Source organism: Silurus meridionalis, chromosome 2, assembly GCF_014805685.1.
Source record: "Silurus meridionalis isolate SWU-2019-XX chromosome 2, ASM1480568v1, whole genome shotgun sequence".
NCBI classification, from domain to species: domain Eukaryota; kingdom Metazoa; phylum Chordata; class Actinopteri; order Siluriformes; family Siluridae; genus Silurus; species Silurus meridionalis.
In genome coordinates this window covers 29,221,765-29,237,695 of record NC_060885.1, presented here as the reverse complement: position 1 = coordinate 29,237,695, position 15,931 = coordinate 29,221,765, and the positions used below count along the sequence as shown (strand labels likewise).

General features: G+C 39.4%; 1 protein-coding gene across 2 annotated transcripts in view; it reads left to right on the top strand.

The window, feature by feature from the left end:
- The window catches only part of LOC124376103 (pro-neuregulin-3, membrane-bound isoform), a 344,151-nt gene extending 328,960 nt beyond the window's left edge, over positions 1-15,191 (top strand). Inside the window, exons 7-9 of one of the 2 annotated variants that reach the window (XM_046835022.1) lie at positions 1,891-2,012; positions 7,887-8,072; positions 12,546-15,191. In XM_046835022.1, the coding sequence (XP_046690978.1) occupies positions 1,891-2,012; positions 7,887-8,072; positions 12,546-13,080 (843 nt within the window). In that variant the 3' untranslated portion in view covers positions 13,081-15,191. The remainder of the gene's footprint in view (positions 1-1,890; positions 2,013-7,886; positions 8,073-12,545) is intronic. The other variant, XM_046835031.1, reaches the window with a different exon arrangement.
- The last annotated feature ends 740 nt before the right edge of the window (positions 15,192-15,931 follow it).

The following is a 15,931-nucleotide window of genomic DNA, read 5'->3' as shown; positions in this document are numbered from 1 at the left end:
TTCCGCTTTCTGCAGCATATAGATATGGGATTTTATATATATTTATATAAATGAGGGAGGCTTTTCAAAGTGTGATATTTCAACTGGATTTAGTAGTGTGGTGTTTTGGTGTTAGAAAAGTCAGTTTTACAAGAACACATTCAAAAGCGGCGATATAGATGTTGAAATGATTTAAATAATGCAACAATTAATCAATAAATCAATAATTATTAATAATGAAATCCGTTGTTGATTAGTTACTACTGCTCAAGTTTAGGATTAGCAGCAAGGTAACTGAGCCACTTGTGAAAATGGCGGACAGAACAGGATCAACCGGCAGCAGGAAGTCATTCAAGGCGTGGGACAGGACATTTTATATTAAATGCAACAAAGAAAAATGTACCTGGAAGCTACGCAAAGTGGAGCTTGTGTGGCATAGAAGCACCAAAGTGATGCACGAGCACGTGAAAAGAAAATACACTGGTGTCACGGCAGTTCCTGGGCAAAAAGGGTGGAAGGAATCTATCGTTTGAGAACAGAATTATTTGTTCATACATTAATATTACAAGATTTCATTTATTTAATTTCAAAGCATTCCTTATATGAATTGGAGCTATAATAAATATATATTCAGTGTCACCCAGATGAGAAGGGGGTATTGTATGAGGAAGTCAGGTGTGTCAGAGAAGTATGTAAGGGTGGTGCAGGACATGTATGAGGACAGTGTGACGGCAGTGAAGTGTGCAGTAGGTACGACAGACTGGTTCAGAGTGAAGGTTGGACTGCATCAAGGATCGGCCCTGAGCCCTTTCCTGTTTGCAGTGGTGATGGACAGGTTGACGGACGAGGTCAGACAGGAGTCTCCCTGGACTATGATGTTTGCAGATGATATTGTGATTTGTGGTGAGAGTAGAGAGGTTGAGAAGGTTGAGAAGAGCCTGGAGAGGTGGAGATATGCGCTGGAGAGAAGGGGAATGAAAGTCAGTAGGAGTAAGACAGAGTACATGTGTGTGAATGAGAGGGAGGGCAGTGGAGTGATGCAGTTGCAGGGAGAAGAGGTGGAGAAGGTGGAGGAGTTCAGGTACCTGGGGTCAACAGTGCAAAGTAATGGAGAGTGTGTTAGAGAAGTGAAGAAAAAGTGCAGGCAGGGTGGAGTGGGTGGAGAAGAGTGACAGGAGTGATTTGTGATAGTAGGGTATCTGCAAGAATGAAAGGGAAAGTTTATAGGACTGTGGTGAGACCTGCGATGTTGTATGGATTAGAGACAGTGGCATTGAGTAAAAGGCAGGAGGCAGAGCTGGAGGTAGCAGAGCTGAAGATGTTAAGGTTTTCGTTGGGAGTGACGAGGATGGACAAGATTAGAAATGAGTTTATTAGAGGGACAGCACATGTAGGATGTTTTGGTGACAAGGTGAGAGAGGCGAGATTGAGATGGTTTGGACATGTGCAGAGAAGGGACATGAATTATATTGGTAGAAGAATGCTGAAGATGGAGCCACCAGGTAGGAGGAAAAGAGGAAGGCCAAGGAGGAGGTTCATGGATGTGGTGAGGGAAGACATGCAGGTAGTTGGTGTGAAAGAGGCAGATGTAGAGGACAGGGTGGTATGGAGACGGATGATCCGCTGTGGCGACCCCTAATGGGAGCAGCCGAAAGAAGAAGTAGTAGTCACCCAGATGAGAAGGGGGGTTTCCCTTCTTCAAATGTTTTTTAAGGTTTCATCCACACACCATCTCAGAGTTCATTTTGTTGCTTATTAGAGATAAATTGATTTCTGATTCTGAAATGTAGATTTATCATCTATTTGTTACTCTAAAGCTGCTTTGGGACAATGTCCAATGTTGAATTGTACTGATTTGAATGACAGTGACCTCTGTGTAAATGTAGTCTCAAATACGATCTTTTCTTTCAGCAGTATTGCAAAAGCACAAAAACTCCACTACATGGAGGCAGCGTCCACGAATCCGTGTTTTCTCAGAGTTCTTCAATGACGTCTTCTTTCACAAGGGGTTTGACAACCACCCGACATCACAGGTAAGGAGGTATCGATCTCCCGCTTCCCACGGCTAGAGAGTTCAAACTGCCAGATATGATTGGTACATTTTAAATGAATACAAAGTAAACACACAAGTCAAAGTCAGTTTATAACAAACTGAAAAGCTATATTAGCGATCTAGCTAGTGTGCTGTTCCTGTTAACAGCATTATTGTTTGTTTTTCAATTTCATGATCCACATATCTAATGTATCTACTGATCTCTGGCACAAATCAAAATACAATAATATGCAAATACAAAATTAAAACCTTCAATGCAACCCACATTTATTTACGATGACCTTTCTTTACTCAGATATATAAAACAAAAAGTTTTAATTACTAAACATGTGTTTTACTGATGCGCTAAGTATCAAATCAAGCACCAAACTCCAATACACACATCCGATAATTAAAACCATCAGTGTGAGGGAAAAAGTTCAGTTTGGTGTCTTGATGACTTCTGTAATTTTTTATCATTTGTCTGGTTGTATGGTTTCCCTAATAGTAAACATATATTTGCATAAAGCATCTATTTCTGTCCATGCCCATGTTGATTAAAGTATTAAAAACTTGAAAATTATTAATTTAAGGTACATTTAGAACAGATAAAAGGTGTGTGTGTGTGTGTGTGTGTGTGTGTGTGTGTGTGTGTGTGTGTGTATGCATGTATGTATGTATGTATGTATATATGTATATATATGTATATAATATATTAGCGATAAGGCATAGCTTTATGACCATTGACAGATTATCTCTTCATCATGGTACCTGTTAGTGGGTGGGATTTTTTAGTAGGCAGCAAGTGAAAATTTTATCCTCAATGTTGATATTTTAGTAGCAGGAAAAATGGGCAAGAATAAGGATTTGAGCGAGTTTGACAAATTGTGATGGCTAGAAGACTGGGTCAGAGCATCTCCAAAACTGCAGCTCTTGTAGGCTGTTCCCGGTCTGCAGTGGTCAGTATCTATACAAATTGTTCCAATGAAGGAACGGTCGTAAACCAGCGACAGGGTCATAGGCGACCAAGGCTAATTGATGCACGTAAAGAGCAAAGGCTGACCTGTTTTCTGATCCAACAGACAAGTTCCTGTAGCTTAAATTGCTGAAAAAGTTAAGCTTATTTGTTTATATGCTTGTGCTATGTAATGCAAGAGTTAAAGATTATGGAATTAATGTTAGTCAATCAACCACCCATTAAATAGATCTGATGTCTCCTTGGTGGGACAGACATCCATAATGGCCAAGCTAACATTCGCAAACGGAGAATGTTAAATGAGATATTTCACATATGTAAATGCATAAGTAAATGCACAGAAATTAGCATCATGGCCAATGCAGCCTGCGAGCAGAGAGCATTAATTGGACATTACTGGTGTTCCCAGCTGAAATATTGCATTAACCTGAGTGAAACCGACTCAGCTTGTTTTCCACCCGCCTGCCTATGGCCCTGTAGACAGCCTCATGATGATAATGGCTATTGTAATGACATGCCATGAAGACGGGCACGACGCAAACTCGCCGTAATGTGTTGAAATGACACCCGGCCAAATGATATTAACTCCAAGGCAGCGTGGCCGCTTGTAATTGGAGTTTTATTGAACGCTAAAAAGAGTGATCGTAATTGGAATTGGTGATAAACATGTTAAATGCGAGCTTCCATAGCGACGCGCAGCAGAGGAGCAGGAGATCAAGACAAATCGAAAGAAATCGGACTCCGACCGCGGCGCCACCTCGCTAAGCGGAACGGTTACTGAATTAAAATCGTACATATGATTACGGTCTTCCGACAAACACTCTCGCTGCTATATTTATTAAGTTAGATTAACCTCATTCTCCTTCCAAGAGTGGCTTTGGTGCCATTGTAAAGGGCTATCGGTTTACGACAGTATAGATCATTTTTGATTACATGATCCACACATCTGAAACAAGCCATTATTTCTATAAATTTTGCCTTAAATCACCTTTTGTAGATCTCTGGTGCAAATACAAATGTCATGTTATGAGAAAGGTGGTTGCAAATGCAGATTAATATGACGTCTATTTATTTAAACAGACAGACAAATCCTTAAACGTAAAACAGGATTTTGTCAGTTGATCAGCAAACCATGTAAACTGGGCAAAAAAACAACGAGAACGTGAAAACTTTAATTAAACTTTCGACACTTTAATCTCTGGACTGTCACTTTAACTCTAAACTTGCACAGCGCCGTGCACTTTATACCACACCATACTGCACACGGTCACTTTAAGGACAATCACATCATCCATCCATTTCTTTCGGCTTCTCCCATTAGGGGTCGCCACAGCGGATCATCCGCATGTTTGATTTGGCACATGTTTTTACGCTGGATGCCCTTCCTAACGCAACCCTCCCTATTTATCCGGGCTTGGGACCGGCACTAAGGCTTGTGCAACCCTAATGGCTGGGGTTGGTTCCTGACCGATCGAACCCGGGCCGCAGCGGTGAGAGCGCCGCATCCTAACCACTAGACCACCAGGGGACCTTGACAATCACATCAACCACCTTAAATTTTTACGGTTGAAAATGTTTACTGTCATAAGCATCCTGTATATACACTTTTTTTCTCAAATATATCTTTATATATTTTATATAGTTTATACTCTATTTATTTGCATTCATTTCTTTTCTTTTCTTTCTTGGTTTATTTTTCACCCCATCCTATTCCCTCATGCCGTATAAAGCATTTCACTGCATGCCGTACTCTATATGTATGTGTATGTCACAAATAAACTATTTGATTTGATTTGAAAACGAGATCAAAAGCCAGAAGAATTGGCAAAAGGCTTGGCAAATGGCAAAAGTTAAACTGAGCCTATACTTCGCAGTGAATTGAAAACAGGTCCTTTTAACCTTTGGCTGTGTAATTGGAAACAGATGGGATTGATCACAATGAGGGTGCTTGTTAACGTGCAAGTATATTTTGGAAATTGGAGTCCAGGGTGGGCGTTTTTAAACGCTATGGTGTCTGATGCGAAATGGAGTTTAAGTGCAAAACAAAACACAGTTTTTTACATTAATTTTTAACATGAATAATTTTACAACATTTTACAATAATTTTACATGAATAATTTTTTACATGAATAAATTTTACATGAATAAATTTACATGAATTTTACACGAATAATTTAGTAAATCTGATTTATTTATTTCATAAATAAATTAGTAAATCATTGTTGTGGTGATGCTTCAATAATCAAACTCTTGTGTTACAATACCTGTGTATTGTCATGATTTATAATCGCACTATCCAATAGAAACATTGTGAGTCGGATTCCTTTCTAATGCCACCTTTGGTTTATTCATTGGGGATCTAAATAAGTTCTACATTCAGATTTGTGTAAAGCTGCTGTGTGAAAACGTTTATACAAATCACATTAAACCTGAAATACAAATCGATTTACTAAGGAATAAAAAATCCAAACCCTTTAGACTAAAGGATATTTTGCACGTTTCATTTTTTAAAAGTGGTTTTTGAGTCCAAAATGCGTATTGGAATTTCCTTTCCATTTTCATTGCCCAAACACTGAGAAACTGGACTTGACTAAGTTAAAAGAGGAAAACAGCAATGTGGAGGAACTTGATGAAAGAATGAATAAAAGAAGAGAATAAAAAAGGTTTTTGTAAGTCAAAGGATTTGTTTGCTTAAGAAAATGTGCACTTTCAGGGTGTTGCTGGTGGTTGTAAAGGTGTTCCATGTAGTTGTGAGGGTTTTGCAGGTGCTTGTAAAGTTGTTCCACGTAGTTGTGAGGGTTTTCCAGGTGGTTGTAAAAGTTTTCCAAGTAGTTGTAAGGGTTTTCCAGGTGGTTGTAAAGTTGTTCCACGTAGTTGTGAGGGTATTCCAGATGGTTGTAAACGTTGTTTCTGGTGATGGCTCTGGTGCTCCAAGAGTTTGTAAAGGTGTTGCAGGTGGTTGCGAAAGTGTTCCAAAAGGTTGTAACAGTGTTGCAGGTGTTTGTAAAGGTGATGCAGTGGGTTGCAAAGGTGTTTCAAGAGGTTCTGAGGGAATTCCAAATAGTTTGCCATGATGTTCCATGTGGTTGTGAGGGTTAATAAGTGGTTGCAGGTGGTTGCAAGGATATTACAAGTGGTTGCCTAGGTGTTCCAGGTGTTTATTCTGGAACATAGGATGGGTTTGTTAAATGTAAACCAAGACATGTTAATCTTTGTCCTAACAATCTGGGTTTTTTTATATGGAATAAGAGCTTGATAGGGTCATTGCCAAACCTTACACTATGGCTTTTAGTTTTAGGGAGAACCTTTTTATACACTTTTGTTCTTGCATTGCAAAAATAAAAAGTCCCAACTTCCCTCCCCTCCAAACACACAGAAACCACACAGGTTCAATAATTTAGCATCATATTGTGTATTCGCTATGTTTATTGTTACCGTAACTACAAACAACTGAGGCAATCAGTCAATTTATTGCACTTCATTTGTTGCTGTTCTCTACTGCCTGCAGAAAACCCAACATTTGACACTTCAGTTTATTATTAATCTTGCAATAAAGCTGGAAATAAAAAGTTCAGCATTATGCTTAGTTATAAGCTTACAGCAATGCTGAGGAGAGGAAGCTTTTATATTAATTCTCTGGGTTTTATTTTTATACCACAGCACTGCTGAATTCTTGATTATGCGTGGTTAGAAGGTGTTGATTAAGTATCTAGAATAGCAGTTCAGCTCCCCGATGGTGCAGCTGCAAATCACAAAGTTGGTACAAGAACTTAGAATAAGAACTTGTATGGCAGGTGAATTTTTTTATTTTTTGCTTGATTTGTTTTGTTCTGGTGACCTTTCTCCATCCTTTTATTTCTAGTTAGAATTGTGGTATTTGAGAAATCATATTTGTAGCTTGGAAGTTCCGATCAGAAAGTCGTGAGGTTCTAATTTTAACACCTTCACGCTGCCACTTCTGGACCCTTAAGCAAGGCTCTTAGTCCCAAACTGCTCAGTTGTATAAATAAGACATTTATGGCATTTGTTGGATGCCCTTATCTACATTTACTTTTGCGGCATTTAGCAGATGTCCTTGTCCAGAGAGACGTACAAAAATGTTTTAAGTCTCTATTAAGTAATACTATATCTACACCGGAATGCTAGATCACAAACTTAAAGTTAAATCTACCTACAACTCTGTTAAAAGGAATTACATTTTTTTTGTGTAAAAGACCAATCAAACCTAGAAAAGTGCTAGTTTAAGTGTTTCAAGATGAGGGGAAGGTCATTCCACCACCTTGGTGCCAGAACAGAGAAGCCTTGAGGGGTATACTTACATCTTATCCTGAGAGAAAGTGAGGCCAGTCGAGCAGTGCTGGAGGATCTCAATGAGTTGAGTGGCATCAGCATAGCAGTGGTAATTGTGGTCATTCATACAGTGGTCATTCATACAGCTGAGCAGTTAAGGGTTAAGGGCCTGTAGTGGTGGTGGGATTTGAACATGTTACATTTTGAATCAGGACACTTCCAGCACCAGGCTTTTATACAAATGACATACTAAAGTACTGTAATATGGTCTGTTTTTATCAATGGATTTATAATTTTTAAAATATTTTTTTTTTTTAAGCCCTTTCTAAGCCGATTGAATCTACATCCCATTAACAACTTTATAAAAACACCAAGAGGGAAAGAGAGACAAGCTTGTCGAGGGCAAAGCACAGCCCTGATGTGTGCATAGAGCCGTAATGATGCATAATAATGTTAGTCAAAGCCGTATGCAGCAGATGGCAGCTATACATACATCATTTATTAAAGAGCTAACAGCGTCTGCGATTTGCTAGAGATTATTTAACATAAAACTGCAGATGTCTTTTAAAGGTTTACAGTATAAATGCGTGTCTTCTGCCATGTTCACAGGAGTAGCTCAGTCTTGTGCAATGGTGAGGCAAAGAATCGGCCGGCCCTTCGCATATCAACACGCAGGACTCCACCCATACCTAGTGGACGACTCAATCCTATCACCGGCTCAAAGGATTCTGGACCCGCCTACCAGCACCTGCAAGAAGCGGATGGATCTGAGAGGGATGTCGAGCCAGCAAGAGTGTAAGTGTGAGCCGTGTCAGAAAGAATAAGCTGGACTGCTATGGAAACATAGCAATGTATTCTTTTACTCTGCAATTGGTTCTTCTGGTTAAAAAGTAGGTCAGACTGGGGTAGAGTTATGGTTGACTAGAGGTGGAATTGAATCTGTATATGAAGTTGAGATTTCTGAGAGCAAGAAAATAGTCAAGGTGGAGTTGAAGAGGGATTTCTCTGGACACTTAGATGGTTAATGTGGTGTTCCAGGTAGTTGTAAACTTGTTTCAAGTGGTTACTGTGAAATCATAGACACTTGCTTTGGTTCCAGATGGTTACTTGCTTTGGTTGCTTTGGTGTTGGAGGTGTTGTGAAAATGTCGCAGCTGATTGTGTGTTCCAAGTAGTTGCTCTGGACCTTTAGATAGTTGTTAAAGTGTTACTGGTTGGTGTAATGGTGTTCCAGGTAAATAGTCTAAAATCTTAGCGGGGTGCTATGGTTTTCGCAGGTGGTGACCAGTTGGTTTGTAAGGTTGTTTAAGGTGGTTAGTTTGAAATCATAGAGATTTCTTATGGCATTCCTGGTGAGGGTCTTCCAGATGGTTATTCTAAAATCTTAGATGGTTGGAGTCGTGTTCAAGGTAACAGTGAAGGAGTTGCAGCTGATTGTAACAGTACTTCATTTGGTAACTCTGGACTATTAGATGGTGGTTGTGTTGTTCCACTTGGTTGGAAAGGTGTTTCAAGTGTTTGTGCTGGAGACTTGGATGGTTTCCGTGGTGTTCTAGGTACGTTCTGCTAATTTGATAGTTGGTAGAATGTGTAGTGGAACTGAGGTTTTGTACCTAGATGGATTTTAGCCTGGAAAATACACAAGGTTGAGGTTGGAAGGTGGAGGCTCTGCCGGAAACGTATAGGAACCAAAAAGGTCAAATTTGGCTGAACTTCTACAAACTATAGATTAATACTCAAGAAAAACTGCAACCTGATCTCCACCCTATGTTGAAAGACTTGTAGGTTTTGATGCGAGCTATTCTTTGGTGTATAGAAACAGCAGGCAGAATATTCTTTATGTTGTTTTGTTATAGTGTATAATGAACTGGTTGAACCTGGATCAGCATGGTTACTTTGTGCCATAGGGTCTATTTTTTATTCAAGCTCTGATAAATGTTTTTGGTTGTTTACGAGTCTGCGTGTGTCCCTGCATCATGCACCGCTGTGCACAGCAAACTTCGTTCGAATTTTCGTTGCAACAGTTCCCGCTAGTTTACTTTCGGTAGTATGGATTCTACAGTATTCTATCAGCACGACCGTCTGACCGTCCACCGGGTCACCCAGCGATTGTCACAGCAGTCTGTAAGTGCTGACCTATTTCTAATTCTGGTCTGGGCAAAAAAAAAAAAAAAAAAAACATCAAACATGCACGAGAATAACACTGGGTTGAAGAAAAAGCCTGTTTCCATGGAGACAAGCTGGGATGGAGAAGAATGAAAAGAAAGAGAGAGGGGGACAGAGAGAGATTCAGTCTGTTTTGCATATGGCCAATAAAAAGCGAGCGGGAGAAATATGGCGAGGTTTGTTCCTCATCTGTCAGAAAAGCTTGCTGTAATTGACATAAAAAAGATTGAATCTGAAAAGCAATTGGGTTCTGTATTATTGTTATTATTATTACTAGTATGAGTGCTCTATCAAGAACTCATTCTTCAAAAAATTGCTGAACTCATTTAATCGCAACCTCTTGACTTGATTGCTTCTGCTAACACACCGCATGCAAATTCAGCACTGAAGTCAATATTACATTTTCATAAGCAATTAAAGGACAAATTAACTTTCGAAATACTTTATAAATAATTATTGTACTTTTAGTCTCCAATGTCCGTCTAACTTTTACATCTTTGTAGCCTGCAGTATAGCAAACATTATACAACTGGTTTACAAGTAATTCCTAGTATCTTAAAAATATATTATGGATATTTAAAAGCACGTACCAATTTATGGACAGGTGTCCACAATCTTTTCTTCATATAGTGTGTTTGTACTCAAAATAATTATCAGCTTCATCAAAAGTAAAGTTATTTCTAAAACTCTAAAGTCTAACATATATAAACAGGCTTTTTTTTTGGTTTTGTAAGTTTTTTTGTGTAGGTTTGCTTCTTATTCTTTTTTATTTTTCCACACAGATCCTCTTATATGTAGCGAGTAAGTAAGTTTTGGTTCTTGGGTGTATTAGGATGTGATGAATAGATGGATGTATAGACAGATAGACTGATGGATGGATGGATGTTAGGTAGGTAGTTTCAGTTTCTCTGGGAGTTTAACAGACAAGCATGAGCCCATCTCTATTTCAAACGCATTCTTGTTCTTCCTTCAGCATATGACAGAAAGAAAGAGAGAGAGAGAGAGAGAGAGAGAGAGAGAGAGAGAGCTGAGATATTTATATTGACATGCTGAGTAGAAGATTACATCATTAAAATGAGATGAAAGTTGACTATACTTCAGCCAAGATTACTTAAATCCCTTATCTTATCTAAAACGCAGCACAATTAATCACAGCTTATGAGATTCTACTCATCCGGGAAGAGTCCTTGGGACTTTATTGACAAAAAGGAGACTCATTAAAAAGAGACTGAAAAGTATACATTCGTGCTTATGTAAAGCTCGAATGGATTAGTACTTGCCTGAAATGGGTATCATTACGCTTTCTCATTTTCTCTGAAAAATCGTATATTTATATCTCTATATTTTTTTTTCAATAGCTAAACTACCAAGGTTGACTAGAAGTCTGCTAATAAACTGCGGAGGAAATGGAAGCTTGGGTTTTATGATGGAACTCGTCGAAACAGTCTGGAAAGAAAATATTTGTATTCAAAACAAATCGATGGACCATTGAAAAAAGAGTGGGGAAAAAAGGAAAGCAGAGATGTGCAAAGAGAACTGTGTAGGGCAGGAATATTAAAGAGAGATGGACCGGTGATTATATTAGTAAGCTATATACACCATATTGCCAAATGTTTGCGGACAGCTGGTCATAAGGGTAGAACGTTATGCGCTTTTTGAGCATCGCACTCCACATTTAGTCCCAATTTGCTCTTATTCCCTCCACTCTTCTGGGAATAGGTACCACTAGATTTTCGAGTGTGCTAGTGGAGATTTGTGCTCATTCAGACACATGGGTGTTAGGAAAGTCAGGTACTGATATAAGTGAAGAGGCCTGGGGTGCAGTCAGCATTCAACCCATGTAAACCATAGCTTCATAGGGCTGCTTTGTACACAGGGGCATTGTCATGTTGGAACATTTTATTTACAAAATTATTTGAATCGTGGCATGATGTCTAGCTTTTGAGGATCTTTTGGTCGTCTTCACTTGGTCAGGCAGGTCCTATTTAAGAGATTTCTTGATTGTGAAGAGGCCTGGGTGTGGCTAGATAAGTTGAACTCAGGTGTGATAAACCACTGTTTTAACAAGGGGGGCAAACACTTTTTTACACAGAGCCATGTAGTTTTGGATTTTGTTTTCCTTTAATAATAAAAACCGCATGTTGTGTTCACTTGTTATCTTTTACTAATATTTAAATTAGTTTGTTGATCTGAAACATTAAAGTGTGACAAACATGCAAAAAACTAAGAAATCAGGAAGGGGACACATACTTTTTCACACCCCTGTACATACAGATTTTTTTTTATAGTGTATGATACAGCTTTATTGGTATTAAATATTTTGGTGATTAATATGGCGTGCTGTCCATAAAGCATTAATCAGTATGACACAAATGTGTTTAAATGTGTCCATAAGATTTTCTGAAGGATCCTCTTTGGAGTTTTTCCTCACAGGAACTAAGAGCCCTTGATGGAGGTTCACAACGTATTTAGAAGTTATTCAAAGGGAGAGGGAGATGGTTAAATATTGACATGGTGCATGTTATTGTTGGGGATTATGACTCCTTACCAGGAGATAAGAAGCAAAGAACATAATTCAGACGACAACTGATTTGAGGCGATAATGCTGCACGGGGTCTGTTTGCCTCGAACCTCTTCGGCTTCCATCAAGCGTGAAAACATCGCGCGTGCAAAAATCCCTGCAGATCAATTTGTGAGTACGTCTCAAGGAGAGACAACAAGCCCCGAGTCATGTTTTGTCATTCAGCTCCGAAAGAAATGCAAATGAAGGGCGTCTTACGGGTACTGAACAAATGTCATAATTAAGCACTAGAAGCCAAGTGGTCTCTCGTGCGCTTGTTCGCTCCGGAAAAGCCTCATCGCTCAGTTTGTCACATTTGAGAGGGTGTTTACCTTTGTTGATGCAACATTGAAGGTAGCAATTTAGTCTCTCGGATGGCAATTCTTTCATTTACATGCATGAATGGGTCGCGCTTTCCCGAAGAACATGCCTGTTTTGTGATTGACGGATGCTCGTCTGTCTTTCTGTCTTCCCACTTGGCGATCTATTACGAACGTTCTCTTTTTGTGTTCTTTTTTGATTTCCTTTTGTCTCTTTCTGCAGGAATGTGACGAAGCCTGATGGCACGCTGCTGCACCAGGATACTTTCCAAGGAATGCAAGCTTCCCAATCCTGTCAAATATGGGCACCACCCAGGAACCTTTGCTTCGGCTCACCGAGAAAGAGATCCCCTGCTCCATATCGGATCCCGATCATCCCGTCTGTCCACTCGCATCAAGACGAAACCTCGTGCATGCAGACGACTTGTGCGGATGGAATGAACCGGAGTTTTCTGCATCAGGGGGGTACCGGAAGTACAGCGGACAACCCCGTAGCCAATCCTGTCTGCAACAGGGTGGGTGAAAAGAGGAAGGAAGGCGCCTGTTTAGCAGAAGAGGCTCGAGAAAAGTTCAGAGCCAGTGCCAACGGGAAGCAGGATGACACCATGTTTACTGCATCTCATGTGGCGAAAGAGACAGTTTGTATTCTTCGTGCCAGCGGAACCGGCCATGGAAACACGGCTCCTAGTGGGCCAACAGAAACTCAGTTGCTGGATCCCAGAGACATGCACGAGGACTCGACCCAACCTAGACAATGAGAGTTTCTTCATCACACCTTGTGTCTTGAGAACAAGGCTGCAGAAGGTTCTGCCAAAATCGATGAACGCAAGCTTATGGAATCGCGAAAATTTATTGAACACTGATGGCTTGAGATAGCAATTGCTTTTTTTTTTTTTTGCTTTTTTTTGGAAAGAGTGACAGTCTATAAAAGAACTAAAAAAAAAAAAAAAGATAAATTATTTATATGCATTTATTAAAAAGAGAAACTTCTACTTAGGAAAAAAAAGAAACCAAATAGTCTGTCATCTCTATGGTGTTTTTAATTGTATAAAATATATATATAGATATCTATATATAAATGGCTATAAATATATCTGAATGGAAATGGTGGTGACCGAGTGCACAAAAAAAAGACAAGGAGAATGGGAATGATGCAAACATGTTTTGTTTTTTTCATTATTATTTTTCTTTTTTCCACCACAGCCACAACCACATTGTGCAGTCTTGGTCCATTTTGTTTCATGCATTCTCCCAAACGTATTCAAGATCAAAGTGCTGCAGCTGAAACGACTGCGTTCCCCAGCTTTCCTTGCCAAGGAACATCTGGTTCTGCCTTGGAACTGGTGCACCACTTTTCAAACATGGACAAACGGAAATTGAACTACCGAACCAATGGAACTTGAGGCAGTGGGGGATCAAACCGTTGGACCACTGACCCAAGACTTCACTCAGTTTATGGAAGTGTATCCTGTCCAAGTTATTTTTTTGTACTTTGGTGTTTTTCGCTCTCTCTTTCTTTCTCTCTCTGTCTCTCTAACTCTCTTTTCTTTCACTTTGTTCTCCTCACTTGTCAAAAGGGGTTTGGTATTCATAGGAACAGCTCAAGTCCTTTTACACACTTCACCTCATCCATCCGGAGCTCAGACTTTGAGCAGAGAAATGAAGTTCCAACCCCTGAACGAGGAGCTTCTGTGTTTTTATTTTTTTTGTTTCTGGTGAATTATCTGCTGCTTTATTGGGTTAGGGTATAACGGGAGGGAGTGGTGGCAAAAACAAACAAAAAAAAAAAATGATGTCTGTGTGGTACTTTCGGATTGGGATGAATGCTTTCTGTTTGAATTTACAACCAAATGTGGGGAAAAATACAACAATGAATCTTTTGTTGAAAAATACTTCTCTGCCTTTTTTCTTTTTCTTTGGTTTCGGTTCTTTCTGCACGCATGCCCACCTCTCCTGTGTTTCTGGTTATTTCACTCACACTTTGGGATGATTTGTCTGCACATTGCACAGTGGTGGAGCAAAATGAAAGAAAGGAAACGGGCACAGAACTTTCTGCACAGCAAGTCTCTAATTAAACACTTTTATACACAACACTTACATACAGGATGGTGAGAAATTGACTACAATACCTGATTGGGCTGAAAAAAGAGGTAAGAGGACACATTCATCAGTTTCAACAAGAACCAACAGTTACTATAGATGTCAGTTATTTCTCTTTATTAATTAATTTTTAGTATTAATTAATTTGGATGGAGGAAAGGAGTGAATGCTGAGGGAAGTAAGGATTGGAGTATGAAAGAAAGGTTGAAGAGATGATGGGGAGGATGGGAGTAAGAAAGATTGAGAAAGAAGAAAGGCTGGGAGGAAGAAAGGTTGAAGAGAAAGAATGTAAGATGGAAGGAAGAAAGGTTGAGAAGGAAGGTAGGATGGGAGAAAGAAAGGTTGAAGAGAAGGAAGGTAGGATGGGAGAAAGAAAGGTTGAAGAGAAGGAAGGTAGGATGGGAGAAAGAAAGGTTGAAGAGAAGGAAGGTAGGATGGGAGAAGAAAGGTTGAAGAGAAGGAAGGTAAGATGGGAGAAAGAAAGGTTGACGAGAAGGAAGGTAAGATGGGAGGAAGAAGGGTTACATAGAAGGATGGATGGGAGAAAGAGAGGATAATAGAAAAGAAGGAAGAATGGAAGGAAAGCGTGAAGAAATTATGGGAGGAAGTAAGGAAGGAATGAATGAATGATGGGATGAAGGAGCGACTTATTGAATGGTGGGTGGAATTAATAAAAAAAATGAATGTTGGGAAGAAGGACAAAAAGAAAGGATGGGAAAAGGGAAGGAGACAGTGAATAAAAATGTTAATAAAATTTGATTTAATTGTATTTATGTATGTTTTATGTAGTTAAATGTAGTTTTAATAGTTTTTCCTGAAAAATCCACAATACCATATGCCTTTATAATTTTTATAGAGAAGTGGGAACTGGGAAAAAAGAAATGATGGTAAGTATGAAAGAAAATAATGAATGTTGGTTCAAAAGGAAGGAAACAAGATATGAAAGGATAAAAGGGTGAATGAAAGAAAGGAAGAAATGAAGGAAGAAGGAAGGAAGGAAGTCAACGATAAGAAGAAGGATGGGAGGAAGCAATGAATAATAGGAGGTTGGTTGGCAAGAAGGAAGTGAAGATTAAAAGGACATAGTATGGGCAATACAAAATGGAAAAAAGGGATGGAAAGAAATTATTGAACGGAAAAATATATTGATGGAGAGAAATGGTGGAAAAAATCAAAGAGGATTGAAAGGAAGAAAAGAGAGTTGTTCCACATTCACACACATGCCAGCGTAGGGGGTGTGTGTGTGTGTGTGTGTGTGTGTGTGTGGGTACAGTGCTCTGAGGTATTTCTTCCCATCTGCTCAGTGTTCCATAGATTAGCATCAGAGCTGGCCTGGCCCGGATAAAATACCTACAGAAGATGAACGAAAGAATAAAAGGTAAAGAACTGGAATAATGTGATGAAACATCATCAGCTTGCTGATTCTGTTGGAACGCTTCCTTGCAGTTTTGTCTGAAGATGTTGTGTCGAATGATGAGTCTGAAATATTAGAGGGAATGATGGAAGAAC